We start from the raw sequence: 21336 nt of genomic DNA on the forward strand, positions 1-21336 counted from the left end.
AGTTAGCACAATAGATACATCGTGCGCAATGACTTCCCTCTCCCAGCCTACAAAAAGGAGAGAGGCAGAAAGAAAACCACCCACCAAGCCTTGTAAAAGAAATATTGGCATGACGAGCAGATAATATCTCAGTATTAAACTGATGTGCTCAAGGGTAAATGTCGCAACAGCACAAACCTGCGTGAAGAACTCTACAAAGCCATCATGAAAGGACATGGGCGAGTGGGAGCATAAGAAGCATCCTGCACCTGAATGTGTTGATAGATATTCAGTGTGGTGTAGCGGCTAGACTGACCCTGTGTTTGAAGGCAGCCTCTGCTTAAAGGCCCATCTAGTCCAAGAACCATTTCAATATAATGGAATCTAGACCAAAACAAAAATCTATCCACCACCCAGCGTCCTATAGTGGAAAGACCGATGGACTAGGATGCTGGAGGCCAGGGTTCGAATCCCCCTGCTCAGCCATGGGAACTCACTGGGGGAGTAGAACTGGTGAAACCACTCCTTAAAGGTCTCGCTTACCTTGAAAGCCCTATTAAGGTCGCTTACGTTGGTTTTGACTTGACAGCACACAACAACAATGGATCAAAACTACTATATAATCCAGCCCTTTTATTGTATCTCCTGAATACAATGCACAGGCTTCAAATGTCAAGGAAGTACAAAAAAAAACACCCCAAAAAACAAACAAAAAAAACCCCTGAAAATCCAGATGGGAGGAGGAAAACACGGGTGTTCAGGCCACTGACTTGAGGAGGGGTACGTTCGTTACTTCATGGATACCATCTTTGTCGATGAACCGGGCGTTGAACGAAGGCAAATTCAGGATGAAACGTTTCTGAAGCTGCAGAAGGGAGGAACACAAGTTTGGGGTTGTTGTTTTTTTCCAAGCAGTTCAGCAAGTCACCTGATCATTATTGCACAACTCCTCCAGCAGGCCAGCTCTGCGTCATTACCGCCCCCTCCCAGCATCTCCCTGACTAAGAAACCCGAGGGATGAGATGTGCATTCTCTCTACCTCAAAATCCTCAGAGAATTATTTGAACAATCTGATCTGGGATGGTACTTTTGCCAAAAACTGGAAATAATTTCGAACCACTTCCGGAGGGTTTTGTGTTTTTTTTAAATATTTTATTTTATTTTAGGGTGGGGGAAGGTGCTGGGTTGAAAAAGAAAATTCAGGTGGAAAGGGAAATGGTAATATTGTTTCTTGTGTCTCCTAGCAAGTTTTTTTAAACGGCAACAGGGATACAGGGGAAGTTCTATAGGAGCCTTGTGGCACAGGGCTTAAACTGCAGTTTAAACTGTTTAAACTGCAGTGAAGACTCTGCTCACAATCTGAGTTCAATCCCGAAGAGTCAAGGTTGACTCAGCCTTCCATCCTTCAGAGATTTGGAAAATGAGTACCCAGCTCACTAGTGGGGGGGGGGGGACTGTGTTGCCTATATAATTAAAGTGTTAACTGCCCAGAGAGTGCTTTAAGTACTATGGGGGGCGGTCTAGAAGTAGCACACGTTGGTTTTTTGCTTTATTAGGTCCAGGGATTGAGACGCGAGGGCGACTGATCTATAAAGCTGGCCGGCCAGGGTTTGTACATGCCACCTGACCTGTAGCACTAAGGAGAGCAGCCAGGCCACATCAGGAACGGAGCTACCTCCTGCACTCGGCCACCGCTGGCACTTCTGTCTCAAGCAGGTTCTAGGCTGCACGCCTGGCAGGACACGAGCCGCCTCCCATCCACTGTCACTCCAGGCGGCTGTCACCTGAGCAAGGGCCCTTCTCACCTCTTCCCATGCATTCCCTCATGGGTACAAGAAGACTTTAAACATGATGCACTACACAAAGTTTGCTTTATCACCAAAGCATCAAACCTAGGACTCAGACCAAAGACTTCCAGACGGAAAATGAGGCAGGAGGCCAACTGACCAGCATTAAACGCAGAAGTTTTCTCTCTCTCTCTCTCTCTCTCTCTCTCTCTCTCTCAGAAAGGGGGAATGGAAGCTTTGCAGTCTAACAAACAGGAAGCGATCTAAGAGGCTGAGGGTGGGGTGCTGACCCCCACCCCCAGTAGCCAGCTTCACCTCTGGCCGCTCCGTATTTCTTTCTCCTCCCGGCAACAGGAGAGCAGGGGCCACAGTAGAGGATTAGGAAAAGCGCTGGGGAGGTAAAGGCAACTAAGCCGAGACGGCTCTCCTGGGCGGAGGCAGGTTACTCACCTCCTCCAGACATTTCTTGAGAACGTCCAGTGCTTCTTCTCGGGTGATACCTGGGAAGAGAAAGACCGTCAGCTCCACAGAGCAGCTCTGATGAGCAGCCCCAGCTCTCCGAAACCCTCTTTCTGAAGCTCAAGTGGCTTTTCAGCTGTGCACAAAAGGGGGGGGGGTGCGGGGAGCCTTTTTCCCAGCTCGGAGAAAACTGGTTCCACATGTCAGGAGGATCACCTGTGCCCCCAGCCCCCGCTTGCCCAACGAGCCATGCCTAATCAATTGGTTCCATCCTCGCAGGAAGCCCAGCAGAATCCCAGCTCCCATGGCCAGGGGGCTGGGGCGCTGGGAGAGGCTGGCCATCTCCCACCTCCTCAAGCTTATTAGGGCTTTAAATCAGCTCCATCTGTCCCAGGTCGGCTGCGAACGGCTCAAAAAGGGGGGGGGGGGCGGGGGGGGCTTTTGGCACTCCATTCCCTACGGGGCATTCATTTTTAACAATGGGAATGGCACGTGGTGGTGGTCCGAGGGCTCCAGCTATTCTCAACAAATAGAAGGAAAGTTTGACCCTGCTGGGGACCACGAAGAGTGACAAAGCATTTAGGACAGGGTGGACGTGGTTCTACCGGAGACAGCCACGGATGGCTGGGCAGAAACAAGGTTGCATTGGAAAAAGATGACAGCCAAGGGTTTCTTAGAGATCTTGATCATATTATTACTGTAGTTTTTAATTGTTGTTTTTATTTGTTTAATGTTGTGAGCCGCCCTGTGAAGACTTTTGTCTAGAAGGGTGGGATATAAATCCAATAATAAATAAATAAAGTAAAATAAATACAGATGCAAAGAAGTTTCAGGGCAAGGCAGAATTAGCACCGCACTAGAACTGCTTCTTTGAGGGCCTTATGTGTCAAGTGCTGAAAAGTAAGAAGAAACCCCAAATCTGTTGCAGTTTTGGCACCAAAAGGATAGATGCAGGGCCTCCAGATTCAAGCCCGCATTTTGGATGCAGGATGGTCATTCAAGACTGGAAATGGGCACTTCGGCTGCTCTGACTGATTTCACAGGAGACCCAAGTGCCACTACTACAGCCTGGAGCTAACTCAATGTGTCCTAACACAATTCAAAAAAAGTGTGCACTGAATATGTAAGCTGGAAACCATCTGCAGATCATGTCGTGTGGAAGAAATCTCCTGGTTTCACTAAGCATCTCTGAAGAACCAAGGAGCCAATGTTGGGTTCTCAAGATCTACCAAGGGCTGCACCAGCCACGAAAATGAGCAAATCATGGGGGGAATCAAAACTAAACACTGTTTGAATCCACTTCTTGTTCCATTTTTGTGGGAGTGGAGAGAGCTATGCCTTCTTGTACCACAGAGCAACAATTCCTGAAAGCGTCCAGGAACAGAAAATGACTCCCCTTCTAAACAAGGGGACAACATCCACCTTGTATGGCCACAGTCAGCTCTGGGGGTCACCCCTGTTCTATTACTCCTCTACTGAGAGAAGAGATTGTGCTGCTTTCACATGGAATCCTGTCTCCAAACACCCAGAAAAGCTTCAGCACCATTCAAATTACGGCAAACCTGCTTTATGGAGAAGATATATAAGACCCCACACCACAAGTTACCTGGTTTGTAGTAGCGATCCAGGATGCTGAGGGTTAGGAACGCTCCATAACCGTGAGCTGCAAAGGGTGCCTTAGCCAAAGAGGCGAGGTAATCCATGTAATAAAGGGCTGGGCCATCATGCTCATCGTAGCCTGCCAGGAGGAGGTTCACGTGATAAGGAGTCTGCAGGGAAGAGATTAGAATGCATGTCTGGGTAGAACACAAGGCCTTGTGAAGTTCGGGGTTGGCAACACTCAAGCCGTCTGAGACCACTTTTAACTGGCATGCGGCCATCTTAAGGATCTGTAATTTGAGGGGACAACCTAAGAGTTCACTGTTGGAATTCTGGGGAGTGTCCCACATCTCTCCAGCAGTGACGTCTAAGGGTTTCACCAAACCACCGATCAACAGCGGGATTTTATAAGAGGGAACAGTGGAAGCCTGGGAACAAACAGACATCAATGTTTAGTGCACAGATCACTTGGTTTAAGGCACACGTTAAAGCAGTGGTTCTCAACCTTTCATATGTTATGTCTCACCTACTGTGTTTCCCCGAAAATAAGACAGGTCTAAAACTTCAGGAGCAAATAAATTTGTTTTCTAATGGACATTTGTTTCCATTTAGTGTCAAAACCAAGAAGAAAGGGGCCAGCATTGCTTCCCCACATGACAAAACAGAGCCTCAGTTTGTTCTACTGGAGATCCACCTGAACCTAATAGGGTGAGCTCCTTTTCAAAATATTTGAACCAACTTCCTGAGCAAGAAAATATTTTTATTAAACAGGGAGGGAACTTTAAGGGTTCTTCCAGTGCTGAAAGCTGCTTCTCCAGCTTCAGGACGATTGATTTAATGAGCCTGTGTTAACACCCCCTTCTTTACGCCTAAGCCTCTAGCATACAGAAGCTGGCAAATTGGAGTGGTGTCGTAATTGGAGAGCCAGGTTCCGGGCCACAAAGGTGGATTCGAAATATCAACTTTTATCTGTGTCTGTGCCAGATGTCAAAGCATACATACATAAATGATGTGCATGTTAATTAGCCCCAGACAGCTGTGCAACAACTCAATCAGAAATGGTTATGTGACTCCGGCAATTGCAGAAGGCTGTGCTAGCCCTCTCAAAATGTCACATCCTCCCACCCACCCATTTTGTTACTGCTTGGTATGGCAGCATGGAGAACCTGACATACAAAGCCATCATGCTTCCCTTCCTTATAAGTTTAGCTTAAATCACTCTGCGTCCTGTTGTGATGTTCTGAAGTACCTCGCCAGCAGAACAGACAGACATTGAATACAGTTGTGCCATAACAGCAGGTTGCATGATCGCACCCCAAGGGAATGGCTAGGATTCTGTTACTTATATTCTCAGGTACCCACCTTCCTCCAAACACTAGGTCACTGGTTCTTAACCTTGGGTTACTCAGGAGTTTTGGACTGCAACTCCCAGAAGCCTTCACCACCAGCTGTCCTGACTGGGGTTTCTGGGAGTTGCAGTTCAAAAGCATCCGAGTAACAACGGTTAAGAACCACTGCACTAGGTAATACTCATAATTGGGTTCAACTGACTGTCCTTGCCTGCGGTTGTCACATGCAGTCAAATAGCTTCTGACTTAACAGTGATCCTAACAAATTAATAATCTCTGAAAGGTCGTCCCATTAACAACCCTGCTTGCAAACTCAAGGTTATGATTTCTTTTATCAAATCCATCCATCTCATATTCCATCTTCATCTTTTCCTATTCCTTCGATTTTTTTCCCAGCATTACTGTCTTTTCCCAGTAATCCAGAATACCATTATTCAGTATCCCATTTTCACATCCGTCACACCTAACTTTGCTGACAAAAAGGATGGAAGCCGACTTCCTGCACTGGGTGGGATCCATTCAGCATACAAATACAAGATCTCTGCTGTAATTAACACTAAATTCTGGGCCATCGAAAAACTGAACTTCAAGATGCATCGCTGATTTGAGACTCTTGTGCTTAAAACCACTTTTTCTTTCTTTTACAAAGCACAGTTAGGAAAGGTGGAGACAGAGCCGAACAGAGTATATGCAGGGGTGCGTTTCTGCCTCTCACTGTTCTATTTAAAATTAGTGTATGATTAGGAAGAGCATGAAATCCTTCTCACTTTACAGCTGGAGGGAACTGTGGTGACGACAACACTGGAAAAAAATACACAACAAAATCAGCGAGGGGAGCAGTTTGGGCAGCAGCGTCCGTGTGACATCTGGTGGAAGCCAAAGTCACAGGGAAAGTTCGCAGGGGGGTGGGGGGGGGCTGAGATGCCACGGGGATGAGGAAGGCGTCCCACCGAGTGTGGGCAACTCCAGAGGAACTGACAGCTCCTCTCTGGACCCAGGCCAGGGGGTGCCACCTATAATTACATGTACTCATTGTAAGGAACTGCACATCACGGGCAAGATGTAAGTGGGGAGGGCTGAGGGGAGACGGTCCTGCAAAGACACACACAAACACAGCAGTCTTTGCATTTTTAGCAGGAGAATGAGAAAGGGGGGTGCACTGAGAACATCCAGACACCCATCCACAGACACACCACTGTAGTGTGTAAAACAGGGCCACCTCCCTGCACTCCCAGGGATCTTAGCTCCTTCAGCTGAAGCGCCACAGCAGCCCGGAAAGTCCATCCCTTGTTTCTGCCACTCTTAAAACTCAAGCGCCCAACACTAGAGTAGGAACTGACTCAACCGAAAAACCCTATGTGAGAGGCAATGGAAAAGGCAGTCTAGACGACTGGTCAACAAAATGGCAAGTGGAAGTCAATGTACTGTAACGTAACAACCCGGGGGACAGAAATACCTTAACTTCGTGTCTACACGAATGGAGACAGGATGAATGACAGTATCATTTAAATTAGCATTTTCATTTGAACCTCTCTTTCTCTCTCTCTCTCTCTCTCTCCAGCCGAGGAGAGCAAACTTCTACTTCTCTCAAATCAAGCTGTTTTCATCCTTGCCTCACCATTACGCAAAAACATGGCGAGGGGAAAAAAATCGGTCAGCTTCTCCAATAAATTAAGCAAACTCAAGCTGCGAGCTTGCCGTGCACAAGCAGAAGCATTCATTCTGGAGAAAGTGATGGAGACAACTTGGTCAGCCTTTTGACATCTTGTTAAAAAAAAATCAGCCACATGCTCCAATATTTCAGTTTAAGAACCGTTTTGCTGGATTCGGCCCAAACCTACTGAAGAGGCAACAGAGATGTTCCTAGCACTCCCATTAGCCTCGGGCAATAAGGCTGATGGGCAGGAATGATGGGATTTGTAGTTCGGCATTCTTCTTGATACGCACAAGGTCTGTAGCTAATAAGGTTAAAACCTTCTTAAGCCAGTCATTGCTGCTGCTACTGCCACCACATCGCTCTTGAGCCTATTTTTGTGCCGACCACTTTCACTCCGGAACCCTAAATTCTAGGGTGAAACAATTCTCTCTCCAAACCATGCATCGGCTTGTATCTCGCATCCTCGTTTCTAAATTTAAAAGCCTCAACCGATTTTGTTTTTCCTCCCTGGGGATGTTCTTCCAACTACCAAACACACCCAACCAATGGCATCCACTCTAGGCTATCCTTTGCAAGAGAGAAGCTGCTGTAATCTGAGCTGCTTTCCCATTCAATGACTTCAGAGGCAACATGACACAGATGCTTTACTGTACCGTACCGTTAGCACAAGACTTCATTTGTGTCTGGCCGTTTCCACTTGTTAATCCAGAAAAAAACATTACTGCTCTAATGGTTAGTTTTAAAGTCAAGGTGCTACCAAGAGGGCACACCTGGGACTCCCTGATTGTTTCACACTTAGAAGCCAGAGCTTTGCACCCTTGAAACCATCAGTTCCCAACCACGGTTTAGAAGAACACTGAGTTAGAAGTTTTATTTATTTATTTGATTTACATATATTTGATTTAGAAAGATGGCTTAACTGCCCTTTTGTTTCTCTGCAGCGGTCCCCAACTTTTGGGTCCCAAGATGCTCTTAGACTAAAACTCCCTGAAGCTTTTCCCTCCAGCTGTGCTGGCCAGGATTTTTGGAAGTTGTGGTCCAGAACATCTGGAGACCCAAGGTCTACTAAATACCTGTTTCCCCCAAAATAAGACCTAACCTGAAAATAAGCCCTAATATGATTTCTCAGGATGCTCATCATATAAGCCCTACCCCAAAAATAAGCCCCAGTTAAGTGAAACCCTGCCCTCCACTCTTGTGCAGCAACCAGAAGAAGAGGACAGGACTGTATTTGAATAAATGTAGATGGTTCTACATGAAAAAAATAATAAAACATCCCCTGAAAATAAGCCCTAATGCATTTTTGGGAGCAAAAAATAATGTAAGACCCTTTCTTATTTTCAGGGAAACATGGCAGCAATTTTCCACATCCCTTGCCATTTGTCCATGATAAACGGATTGTTACTCTTGCAATTACCAATTTTGCAACAGTTACAATAATTGTCATCCCCCCCCCCTTGTTTCCCACTCTATATCCGTATTACTAAACATATTTAACAGGGCGACCCTTGGATACATTTGTATGTTTAAACTCATAATTTCTTTGATCTCTTTATACGGCGTTCTATGTCATATTTCGTATACGTTCCTGCAAAATAGGAGAGGCATTTTGCAAGGCTGCCAATGAAAGAAGTAACTCTGTTTCTTTGTTTCAGCCTATTGGCAACAGAAAAGAGAAAAGGGAAAAAAATGAAAATAAAATAGTGCAGCGCTCGCATTAGATAAACATCTTAGGCTTTCAAGTGCATCAACACTGGTTTGCTTGTTTTCAGGAGATGCTTTTTTCTTTTGTCCAAAATTGACACTGCCGGTGGGGATCAATTCATGCGATTTATGCAGGCCGTGGAATTCAACTTTCCTTGACATAGGATCTGAGTGACCTTAACTTATTTAAGGGTTTTTTTAAAAAACAAAAAAGGGGAGGGGGGGCAGATGGCGGCACAGGTGACCTTGTTACATCCATTTCTAGTCGTAGGACAAAAGAATAACTTAAAATGCCAGGCTCTTGTTCCATATTTGCTTGGGTTAACCGTAACCTACTCTACGTGGGGTCAAAATGCAGCTGGAGACCCACCTTTTCACACTGACTTCCAACTGTAAGATGTAACTTTTAAAATGAGACCCTGGTTTAAGCTTTTCACCTTGTTAGATCCTTTTTCAAGTTGATGTTCCCTATATTTGATGATTTGATCTGTTTTGTAATGTGTCATTTAATACGTTTTATCTTTACCTGCTTAAACCCTGCCTCTTTGAGTCCTCTTAAGGGGAGAAAGGCAGCTAAGAAATGAGACTAGATAGATTAGATACCCCACTACATACAGAACTATGGCACAACCGACACAGTCAAGAGTGTGTTTTCCCTGCCATTTTAACCGTTCTCTCCACCCCTGCTCCCAAATCTTCATTCCTTCTTAAGAGCAGCACATTATGCTGTTCAACTGCCATCTCCAACCCAGAGGGACCCAAGACCTTCATGTTTCACAGAACAAGGCCAGCTTTGTTTATTCTTAAATATTACTATTATTATTACTTTTTAAAAGAAAAGTGACGGGCCTTGCCGACCCAACACCAAAATGTGGAGATCGGTCATGCCTTGAGAAGCTAAAGCAGCACACATGACTCTACAAAAAAGGAAAACACAGCTAGAGATGGACGGGCCCCCAAATCACCCCAAACCCCTTATCTTCTGGAGAGGCCTCTCTCCTTGCACTTTCATGTGCACAAAGGCAGAAGACATGACTCTGTAATTTTGATTGCAGCGCCTTCGGGGCAAACAACGAGGAGCCCACGTTAAGAAGGCGTCTTGTGATCAGAATCACACGATTCGGAGCAAGGGCCTTAGAAGCGGCACCAGAAAGGGAAGCGTCACTCTGGGACAATTAACACAGTCGTCCTGGACAGAAAAGATTCTGCCCTCCCCACCCCAGCAGGGCGCCTGCCAGAGGCTCTAGGGTAGCGGAGCAAAGCTGCCATCACGACCAGAGAAGGGAATCCATCACCAAGGACAGACTCCGAAGGGCACAGCAAGAGTCAAGGGTCTAACTGACCAACCAACAAGGCTAAGCACAAGAGTTTAACTAACTAACTAACCACCCTGAACACAACCTCTGGCTTTGGAAGCTGAGCTGGTCAGGCCTGGTTATTAGTTCTTGGATGGGAGGCCATCAGAGAAGACCAGAAGCCTACTGGTAAGGCCAGCCAACCATCCTGCCTGAAACTATGACTAATCAGAGCTGATGAACTAGATGGATAAAGGATCTGACTCTGTATAAGCAGCATCCTATATTCCTAAGGAGAACAGGGTTCTTTGAGGAAGGGTTGACTTTGTTAGAAACCACAATGGCTGTGTCTAGGCTGTCTTCGCTTGCTGGGCATCCCTAACAGCCTCAGGTGTCAAGGATGCTCGGCCAGAGCTTCTCTCTCTTAGCACTTCAGCTGCTTCCTTGCCAGACTAGAGCTGTCTCGATAGTTCCTTGCTGCCTTACAGAAACTCTGGGACTAAGCAAAAGGACAGCTACCGGCTGGGAGTTAATTCTGCCACCTTATATCTCTTTTTCTGGTGGGGATGATACCTTGCTATTACTATTAGGGCCATCTTGGCTTGTTTCCACGTCATTTCGTCCTCCTGAGGTTACCCTAAAGTGGCCTGGAGGGGACCAGACTGACACAAAAGTGGGACACGGTGATTTCAAACAGACAAGCATCGCCTTGAGTGCAAGAGGAGGCAGGCATAAGATCTGCAAATATTTCTTGTCTTCTTACTGAAGAAATTGGCCACCCAGAAATGAAGGCTCACTTCTTTGGAGTGGCGAGGAGATGCATTTTCCACAGCTAACAGTTGCAAAGCCATTTCGAAATGGCCTTTGCCTTTCATGCAAATGCAGTGGAAGGAGATATTCAAGGGAATAGCCGGAGAACGGCACCGCCGCCCCCTCCCCAAGTGGCAGAGGCCATGGTGTCAGAGTGCACCGTTTGCTGGAGGGCCATGCCATCTGCAAGAGTGCAACATCTCATCTCCGGTAAATAAACACATCTGTCTCTGCCAGGGTCCTCCCTGCTGCGTGGCCCATCTGGAGCAGGTAAGCGAGATGGCAAAGCCAGGCATTGAAGCAGGAGTGAGGGGAGGGGGCGAGAAAGAGAAGCAGCCAGGATCAGGCCTCCAGGGACGCAGCACGCAGAGGGAGGAGGCAGAACCCCGTTATGTTGCATCCTGCCAGCCCCTCTTGGCCAAGTGGCATGTTTAAATTGGCCTCGTTAGGAAGGATGCTCCAAAGCGGGATATGGCTGGGGCCATCTGCTCCAAAGGTCACGTGACCTTGGGAAGAAAAGCCAGGAGGTGACACTCAGCCATGGTGGCAGCCACACTCGGGGAAAAGGAAGCCTAGCAGTTAGAGAGGCACAAGGGAATTGAAGCCCCTAGGTCAACCCTGAAGCCTATTAAAGAGATTAAAACCCCTCTTCCCCACCACAAGAAGAAACCACAGCAAAGAATATCGCCTCTTCCATCCCATTTTGAAAACCCCAATGGTTTGCTTTGTGTTGTTTATTTCTTAGTTGCATTTCTAACCCACCTTTCTTCCAACAAATTCCAAGCAGCTACGGGTTTCTCTCTACCTCATCCTCACAACAACCCAGTGAGGTGGGCTGGCTAGAGAGACAACTGGCCCCATGTCACCCAGTGATACTCAAGGCTTTGGGAGGATTAGCATCTGCACCTCTCAACTCTCACTCCAGCCCTCTAGCTTACACTTGCCAAATAAAAGTCTGCAGGCATCAGAAGCCTGCAGCTAAAGAATCGCCACCCTAATGGCCAAATCAAGTTCTCTCGTGCCAGAAGAGAGAAACAACTGCAAAGAGATGCAACCAGCCAGGTCACCCCAGCTAAGAATCTCTCTCGCTGCTGGATCAGACTACAAGACAGGTACAAAGGGACCCTGAGCCCTTCGCATCATGCATCAAGGACCATGAGAAACCCTGTGCATTAGATCCCCTATATGAACGCATACAGAGAGACACACAGAGTTCAGCTTTATAGGATATTTACGTAAAGCTTCATTTTCAGTATTTAGAAAAAGAGCTTGCTTGGCTCAATACATCAAACAGTTCCACTCTATTAAATTCTTCTCGGAGGGGGATTAAACAGAATCCGTGCATTTACATGAGAACTGACAGTCTAGATTTTTGTTATGGTGTGCAAATCTTTTCAGCTCAAGGGAGCAAAGTAGCGAGAGAAAGTGTCTTGTAATAGATTTGTGGTGGCAAGGAAAACCACAAACGGCTCATGTGTCGGTCTGGGGGAGAAAAAGACAGAAAGTGAAAAATTGCAGACGCCAGGTGATAGAAGAGGGAAAATGGACAAAGCCATGGATGGAGCAAAAACTTCTCCATTTGATTATGTAGCTGCATGGAGAAGATATATGCTTCTCAGAATTTGTTAGCCAAATCACTGCCTGCAGGTCCCTAGTTGTGCACTCATGCAGGAGGTGCCCCCCACTCTCAAGCCCCACTTCCAATTCTCAGCAAATGCTATCCTGACCAGGTGCTTACCCTGCTGAACTGAAAGCAAAACAGCTTGCAAGCACACTGCTGGAAATTTGCCACATCAGATGACAGAGCTTCCTAAAGCCAGCAGCATTCCCTGGGACTCCACCTGTACAGGACAGGTAAGGAACTCTGTACAAGGCTAAGCTCCTTCCATTTCAGCCCTGGAAACATTAGAGGCACATTGAGGGCAGAAGGTACACGTCACCAGCCAGCTCTGTACAGTATTTCTATTGTAGGCCTCCAGTGCATGTCACGAACGGGGACGTTGAGAATATTTGTCAAGTTCCAGATTCTCATCAATCACAAGTGTAGCTCACTTCTGAATGACACAGAATTTTTCTTTAGTGCATGTAAGGGAATGAAGGCCAGAAGACCCACCCCTCCCCCATGCCCACATTTTCATAGGTTCCAGATTTTACACCCAACACAATATCTGGATTTCCCTGTTCAGTACACGGAAATGTACTACAACAAACTGCAACAGAAACAGCCAAAATATCTGCGACAGATCACGATCTATCCTGCTACCCATAAAGCAGGGGTTTCCAAAAGAAGAAGCAAATGTGGTTGATCACAAGCTGTTTCCATTTTTATTTGGCATTTTTTTTTTACCCTGAAGCACCTAGTCATGGGTAGGCACATGCCTGCAAATAATTTTCTGTTTTCTTCTGAAGGGACAACAATCTCGTTAAAAAAATGGCAGGGTGAAAATTTCTGGCTCCAAGAACCCCAGAGGCAGAAAGAGAAAAGATCTAAACACATTGCTTGTATTAACTCATGTCAGCTGAGTAACTTAAACCATCTTCATTTCTGAGCAGGTGTACCATAGTGGGTAAAATATTTAACTACAAATCAAGATTTAAATCTACTCATTTGATCAGTTCTTTGGCCATAATCTCACTACGTTCACTAAAGAAAACTACTCTCTGTGTCCCAGCCTCACACTTGCAACACAAACACACCAGTGCCCTGACTCACAAGGCTGTTGTAAATATTATAAAATAACTGCAGGTTTCAGGCATCCGGGGGGGGGAGACTTGTAACAACAATACTCCACCAGGAGAGTAGAGTATTCCAGTTAAATATCGAAACCAATTTTAAATAGATTGAACATTCAATACTTTCAGTTGCCTTCTGTTTCACAAAAGCCACTCATGCAAGGCTGCTAAGAAGTTCAATCAATGAAACACAATAAATCAGTGCCTTGAATATTATGTTGAGATCACAGAGGGAAGCCTCTTCAGCTTTTCCCACACTTTGCAACACTTGGCACCCACCCCCAAATACCAGGGCATCCTCCACTGAAGCTGTCTGGTGAAGCTGGTTGAGGAAGGAACTATCCTCCTTAAATGACCAGGCCACTGCCTGACTGAAGCCAGTTATTCCCCACAGGCCTTGCACGTTTCCTCACAGTGGAAGCCGAGCACACCTCCTATGCATAAAGAGGATTTTTGCAGAGTAAAGATGCAGGAAAAAAATATTTCTTGCAACTTCCTTAAGTTCACTTTCCCCTGAAGTCAAACCAGAGGTTTGAAGAATCCCCCATCTTTAATGCATGAGGAAACAGAGCCAGTAGCATCCAAAAGGACCATGAGTTGAAACTCATGGTGAGAGTTACATGTACGGGATGTTTAGACTAGTGCAGCTTTGGAAAGCTGCCTCACTTACCCTGCTCCGCAAATAATCAGCCAGATTTCGACGGGTGAAGTTGGCAGCTGCAGTTGGAGACAATTCATATCCTGACAAGAAAAAAAAAGGATCTCGTCGTTAAACCTAAGGTGAACAAAAAGCTCATTCTATCTAGAGCATCTTGCTAATATCCAAAGCACATAGCAACTTTCCTTTGATTTGCTGAACAAGCAGGTGTAATAAACAAACAAATAAAAGCTCCAGACCACTTAGAGGAATATTTACATGCCCTCAGTGGTGTTTACACTCCCCTGAAGGATCAGGTTTGCAGGCTGGAGGACGCAGCTCTCTTGGAGGTAGAAGAACCTGCTGTGGCCAAGAGTGCCTCTCTATCGATTTCCAAAACATTTACACCTTTACCTTGTTGGCCCGTGCACTGCTATGACTAACAGAGTGATGGAGAGACACAGAAAGAGGGCGTGCAAAGGAGCTGCATACAGCTTAGGCCCAACCCAGGAATGTGGGTGGGAATCCAGGATCCAATGCAATCACACATCTTCAGCATGGTATGCACGACCAAGCAAGTGGTGTGGGTTTCAAGGGGCATTTTTTCCGAGACCACGAGGGACTACAGGTAGCTTCTCCATGGGGAAAAATAAAATAAAATCAGAAAGTGGGCAAAAGCCAACTTCTGTTTTAGGAGGAAGAAGTTTTTGACATTTAGGTGCAGCCTGTTCTGATGGCTTCTAGGAATGACAATTCACTTTTAGTCATTTAGTAATACAGGAGGACCATGGTACCTGTGGGGGGATTGGTTACAAGCCCCCCCCCCCACTGTGGATGCTGAAAAATGAGGAAGTATCGAATGCTATATATTGCATAGTGTCTGGCACCCTCCAGTTCTGGTAAATACACCTGGAAATAGGTATTTCTAAGCTTTTTGATTTGGTATTTTCAGCCAGTGAATAACTGAATCAGCAGATACTGATCCTGTAGATTGGGGGGGGGGGTTTCCTACTGTATGGATTGTTAAAAAGGAACTCATACATGAATTTCTGGTGTTTTTAATTTGGTATTTTCAGCCAAAGGATAAGTGAGTCAGTGGATACTGATCCTGTGGATATGGGGGTCCTACTGTATTAATAGAGAACTCACTCAGGAACTTATATAGGGACTCACTAGCCACTCACCATTCCTCATCTTGTAGAGCTGGACATTTTTCTGGATGTATTCTGCAAACTGGACCGTGTCACCAGCCTCTCCCACACAAAGGAGCAGGATCTTCTCACTCATCTTGAACATCTTGTCATGATCTAATCAAGAGGGGTGGGGAGAAGATAATCACACCACCATCAGAAATAAAAAAGGAGCTGATACTGAAAGAAAGAGAGGGAGAAATAAACAATTCCGGGGCTTCACCAATTCACCTACAGATTTAAAGGTTTCATAGCTTACGGATTATAAAACTGTAAATGAGCCTTGAACCTGTGAGGAGTAATTACAGAACAAGGTAGCCTATAAATTCACATCCATCTCCTCAGACATGCAGATGACTGTTTCGCAGTATACAACAAACACATTTAATTGAACGTGATCACCTGACTTAAAAGTTAGTCAATATGCCAGGAACACCTTAAAAATAAGCAGAAAAGAGTCTGAAGGTATCTACTACAACTCTGAAAATGCTGAACAGGAGGAACAGTGAGATTGACAGAAAGTCAAAACTCATGTTTAATATAATGTTATTAGTTCTTCATTATTTCAGTAATTTACTAAATTTGTTTTGCTTTCAATACTGCTTTTTTAATGATGTAAGCTGCCTAGGGTTCTTTCTTTAAAAGAAATGTGGGCTAAAAATAAACAAATAAACAAACAAACAAATAGAGCTGTATTGCCTTGCAAAAACCAAAACATCTGTTCTTCTTCTTCAAAGAAAAGCAGGTAGGTCTACATGCTTTCAGCAACCAATAAGAAGGAGCATATTATTTTCAGGTCATTTATGATCTTGCCATGTTTACTTATCCTTAGTCTGCCTTAACTAGATAATAAAGTTTTCTTTCTATTTTTCCAATCAACATACGCCTTTGATAACGCCACACTCTATGCATTTCAGGTGCCCCCAAGATAGCAGTCCAAATCTCCATATCATAATCTGAGTTTCATTTTCTACATAGAAAAAAATATGGCTAAATAATTTCCCCTGGAGGCCACATTTAAAAGCTTCTGCTATGTAATAATCCTTTAAACGATTAGCAGAATATTTCACAGTTTTTAAAATATATTTTTAAAATTCAGCATTTAATAGTTTGGAACTACTGAGCACAGAGGGCTGCACTGGCATCCGTTTACGGTGTGACAAAACACAAAGAATTTATAAACAGAATCTGTATTGCTGGCTTCCAAAGTAAATGGCAGGTTGCCACTTATAATGCTGAAAATCAATTCTCCGCTTAGGGAGGACGAAAAGAGCAGAATACCACTTAACTCAAGCCCAGGGGAAAAAAACAGCAAAGTACAATACTGCATGGCTGTGAAAGTAGTGCAATAGAACTTAATGGTCTGGTCCACTTGTTACTATAAGCTGGCATGCTGGTTCTGATTTACCGTAACAAAAACTGGTGCATTCTGTTTGATGACTCCTGGTTAGTGCTCCTGCCAATGGACACACTTAAAAGAAACCAAGAACTTTTTATCTGAGATTTATTTAATGCCAGTGGGACCGCTCTGGTGGTGGTGGGGGCACAGGCATATTTTTGTCCCCAGGCACCATTAAGAGTCACATCAGGATTGGAAATGGGAATTTGGAGTGATTTTATTATTTTTCTTAGATGTTAACTTTCCAGATTTGGTTTGGGAGAGAGCTTATAATGGACACCACAAAGATGCTTAGTGGGGGGAAAAAAGACTCCCCCAGCTCTTTTCCATTTTAAAAAAATGCTCAGTGTCCTTAAAGCCCCCTAAATGCCACCAATGGGCTATCTACACCCAAAAAGGAAACCAACTCCTGTTCCTCTTTGGGTGGCACTACCCCAAGCTGTGAGGTGGTAAATGAACTTACAACACATAATTTTCTATGGATCCAAATTGATGAAAATCTGTTTGTTTTAATAAAAGAAACGTAAGTGCAATGTGCTAAACACACATCTGAAAAGCTGTTCTTAATGCTCAGCACAAATTGATTTGGCCCAGCTGTCTAGTCCGGATAGGAGCTCGGGCTTCCTCTCCCTGCCTCCTCCAGCAGCCGCCCGCTCAGACAATGAGGTGGGCCAAACCAATAAGTGCCCATCTGTACTCAGCACAATATGTTTTCCTCACCTTCCGAACACCACCTAACCACGTCCTTCTCCTCCTAAACTCTCTGGGGTCTCCTACTTTTTCCTCAGCAAAGCTCTTACAAAACCCTAGTCCTGTGTTAACTCCCACATCCATTTCCATCTTCTCCAAGGATCTCTAACAGTTCAAGAAGCACTGGATGGCAAGGGAGAGAATGCTGAATGAAACCAACCCTTTGTCTAACAAGACTGGGAGAGACATTCAAATCCACATTCAACAGAGGTGGAATCTTGAAACGTGCGCCTCTGACCTTCATCTGCAGACCCCATTTTGAAACTTGTTTCTAACAAAGGAGACTGCCAGGTACATTTGGCTACCATTGTCAGAACACTTCTGTTTCTTCTGCACCACCAGCAGTTCTATGGTTCCCAGCGTGACAAAGACCTGTGCAATGTTGAAAGCTAGCTGATGCTTGTGGGTGCTTCATGTTGTCAAGTCATTCCTGACGTTCCAGAATCTTCTATGTACATAAGTGGTTTACCATTCCCTTCTCCTGGGGGTGCCTTGGAATCTGCAGCTTGCCCAAGGATAAACAGGCCGACACATCTCCATAGATACACAGAGGAGATTCAAACACCCAACCTCCGGCTCTGCAGTCAGGTACCCAACTCACGGAGCCACCCAGCCAGCTCGTGGCGCTTGTTCTTCTTGTTGTATGTCGTCAAGTTGCTTCCCACTCATGGTGATTCCCATGAACGAGCAGTCTCCACAACCTCCTTTCCTCAACAGCCCTGCTCAGTCCTTCCAAAATCAAGCCTGTAGGGAGTCAATCCATCTTGTATTGGGTCTTTTCCTGCTGCCTTCCGCCTTTCCTGGCACTGTTATCTTTCCCAGAGAATCCTGCCTTCTCAACAATGTGCCCAAAGTAGGTCAGCTTCACTTTCAATATTTTTGCTGACACACAGAGAGAGAGAGAGAGATCTGGCTCGATTTGCTCCAGGACCCCCTTGTTCATCTTTCTGACAGTCCAAGGAATCCGCAAAGCTCTCCCCCAGCAACACTTTTCAAAACGTATCCATTTCCTTCCTGTCAGCTTTTTTTCACTGCCCAGCTTTCCCACCCACTCAGGTCGATCCGAAACACAAGAGGGTGTGTGTGTGTGCATTTTGTATTTTACCATCAAGAACAAAGTCATGCTTTGGGGGTTATAATTTCTACACTCCCACAGAGTCGTCCCCCCCCCCCAGGGCCACATTTCAACCTTTTTAAGGGATCAAATATAGCTGCAGCCCAGCCTTGCCTTCAGATGGTCCACGAGGACTCTCCTCTACTGCCGCCGCCCCCCCCCGTTTTTCCTTCTCTTTTTAATTAACTAAACTTAATTGGATTACACACACACACGCAATACACACAATAATCACACACACACCCCAGCCTGCCCCCCCGCCCCTCTTTCCCCGGAATTCTCCTCAGACGACGACGACCCCCACAGAGAGCCGGGCCTCCCGGGTCCAGGCAAGCCCCACTGACCGCGCTTCATGTGGACGATGCTGGAGGCGGCGACGGTGTCGGCGGCCACCAGGACGAAGTCGGGCCCTTGGATGCCGATGAGGTACTCCATGGCGCCCGAGAAGGAGAAGCAATCGAAGGCCGGCGCGGCTGAGGGGACCGAAAGGAAAGGAGCCGCGCGACGGTGACACAGCAAAGCCGGCGCGGAGAAATGACGTCTTTACCCAGCCTCCCCCCCCCCGCGGGGGAGGCGGAGGAAGCCCCGGGGGGTCTCTAGGCGTTCGCACTCTATGGTTGGCCGGCGTGGGGTCACGTGGCCACGCCCACGTTCTCTTCCCCCTCCCCCGACTTTCTGTTCTGCGCTCAGAGAGAAAGCTCCGCCCAAATGGCGTGCCGGCTCCGTCCTCTCGCGAGGCTTTTCTGGGTGACGTCACGCCGCGCTTCCCCAGGAGGCGGGCCAGCCCCGCCCCTTTCCTCTCTGCCGGCGGGGGAGGAGGGGAGGGGGGATTCTGCTGCCCTATCAGGGCATAGTTTCATTCGTGTGAAGGGCGTTGTACACATGAACGAAATAAACACGTTTTTTTTGTCTTTCCAAAATTGTGCATGAGAAGCCTAATCAAGGGTATAAGGCAGAGATGGGCCAAGGTGTTCCCAAGGGTGGGCTACTACAATGCCCATCACCCTTGTGCACCATTGGCTAATAGTGAGGCTTAATAGCAACAATAATAATCCTAAGATTAGGGCTGTAGAACTGGAAGGGACCCAATGGATCATGGAGTCCAGCCCCAGTCCAGGAGGGGGGAACTCCTTGACTGGAGGGAAATGGAACTCCGAACCTCTGCTCATGACCAGATGCTTAAATAAATAAATAAATAAATAAATAAATAAATAAATAAAATTAAATCACTGGCCAATCCAGTAGTTCTGGATATGGATTATAGGAAGTGCAAAACACACACACAAAGCAAAACAAAAGACCACCAGGAGGGACACAATTGCTGATTCCTGCTTTAGAGGCGAAATAGAACCTCCATATACAGATGCAATATACCTGAAACTCAGGAACAAGCCTTGCAGAGAAGGAGGCGCTGCTGTTTTTCACTGCCACCTTCTTGCTCTGCCTTGTGCTGGAATTGGTTGAGTTTTGGGTGAGAGGCGGGCAAGGCCGTTGGGTTTGCAAACTGGCTAGCTGACAGAGCCCACCGCGGTGCCTGGGAGGTGGCAGAGGGGATGACGCCAGACCAGAGGATCCTTTCCCTTTCAGCCTGCTGGAGAGTGAATCGGAAGGCCATAAGCGTCCGGCTTTCTCTGGTCCGGCTCGCTTTTTTCCTGGTGCTTTTCTCCCTGCCTCCCAAGAAGGAAAATTGCATCCGGAACTTTGTCAGGCCCGCGCCTTGTCGGTCTGCAAAGGTGCGGATGGCTGCAGCGCAAAGGGTCGAAGTGAGCAGCGAGCTCAGGGGAGTCGTTTTCCTGACAAGTCTGTTCAAAAACCATTAGTCGCTCTCTTTCCGGCCTGTCATTCCCCCTTAACGAGCTGTCCACCCAAGGGTCTCTTGTCACTCTCCCATCAAACAGGTAGGGGTGACGAGTCGAGTGATCCAATTACAGGTTCTCTCCTTCACCGCAGCCGTCCACGACGAGAGTGGCTGCGAAGGCAAGATGTCCCACAGCGGGCAAAGCTATTCGCCCTCGCCGTGCAACCTTTCGGACGGATGGCACCCACTGGGAATTCTCAAACTACGTCTAGCGACTTCTTGTGAGAGAGGGAAGGATGGAGGGGCTTTGGGGTTGAAAGGTCAATCAGGTCCATTTTCAGCGGACAGCAGGGCATGGGTCACTCCATCGTCTAAACTCCTTCCCCCGATGGGTTAATGCAACAGCCTTCGTCCTCTTTGGCCTCTCGCCAGTCATCGGAAGTGGTGTGGGTTTGGTTTTTTTTTCTCCACCTGAGATGGGGAAATCGATTTCATCCGTACAGGTGAAAATGAACCACGGTTCACCTGTCCGGGAGTGTCAATGGAGGTGATCCGCACCTGTTTCCATTTCCAGTCGGCTGACAGCAAATGTGAGAGCTGCTGCCAGTCCGGCTTCTGTCGCTTCTCTCTTTGCACAAAGCGCTTCTTTCAGCGGTCAATATGGCCAAGGACAAAGTGGCCGGCCGAAGGCACAGCACGCTCCTAACATTTCAGCGAACAGCGTGTTGCTGATCTGGCAACCAGAGGCCTCCAGACCATCAGGAACCCTTGTGGTTCTTGGTCCAGTCTAACGATTGTATTTTTTCTGTTTCTTAACTTATCCCCTATTTGTTTGATTGATTGATTGATTGATTGATTGTCTTTCGTTCTTTCTTTCTCTCTTTGTTTGTTTATGTGCACCGGCTGTTCTGATGAAGAACCTCCCTACCCCTGTGAGAGTTCTCCTTATACCCTGAGACGAGGCTCTCTCGCGAAGCCCATACAGCGAATGCAAGCGCAACACGGGCCGATGGATCAAAAAGACATGAGCAACCTAGTCAATGTGCTTCTACTTTTGACAAGACCACACTGCAAGG

At 46.5% G+C, this 21336-nt stretch overlaps 1 protein-coding gene across 1 annotated transcript; it reads right to left on the bottom strand.

Moving 5' to 3' along the window:
* Window positions 1-592: 592 nt before the first annotated feature.
* On the bottom strand, window positions 593-18985 carry PSMB2 (proteasome 20S subunit beta 2). The gene is made up of 6 exons (XM_020812948.3): window positions 18807-18985; window positions 15194-15316; window positions 14043-14113; window positions 3832-3994; window positions 2217-2266; window positions 593-844 (listed from the first exon to the last, which is right to left on the bottom strand). Exons 1-6 carry the CDS (start codon window positions 18895-18897, stop codon window positions 737-739), a joined length of 606 nt encoding a protein of 201 aa, XP_020668607.3. The 5' UTR covers window positions 18898-18985; the 3' UTR covers window positions 593-736.
* Between the last annotated feature and the right edge of the window lie 2351 nt (window positions 18986-21336).

This window comes from Pogona vitticeps, chromosome 9 (assembly GCF_051106095.1).
Source record: "Pogona vitticeps strain Pit_001003342236 chromosome 9, PviZW2.1, whole genome shotgun sequence".
NCBI classification, from domain to species: Eukaryota; Metazoa; Chordata; class Lepidosauria; order Squamata; family Agamidae; genus Pogona; species Pogona vitticeps.

Excerpts from the sequence above, each read along its gene's own strand:
- PSMB2 (XM_020812948.3), bottom strand. The coding sequence starts at position 18,897 with ATGGAGTACCTCATCGGCATCCAAGGGCCCGACTTCGTCCTGGTGGCC. Across the intron at positions 2,267-3,831 it reads GGATCGCTACTACAAACCAG|GTATCACCCGAGAAGAAGCA; the intron begins GTAACTTGTGGT and ends TTCTCTTCCCAG. Across the intron at positions 845-2,216 it reads TCAAGAAATGTCTGGAGGAG|CTTCAGAAACGTTTCATCCT; the intron begins GTGAGTAACCTG and ends TCCCTTCTGCAG.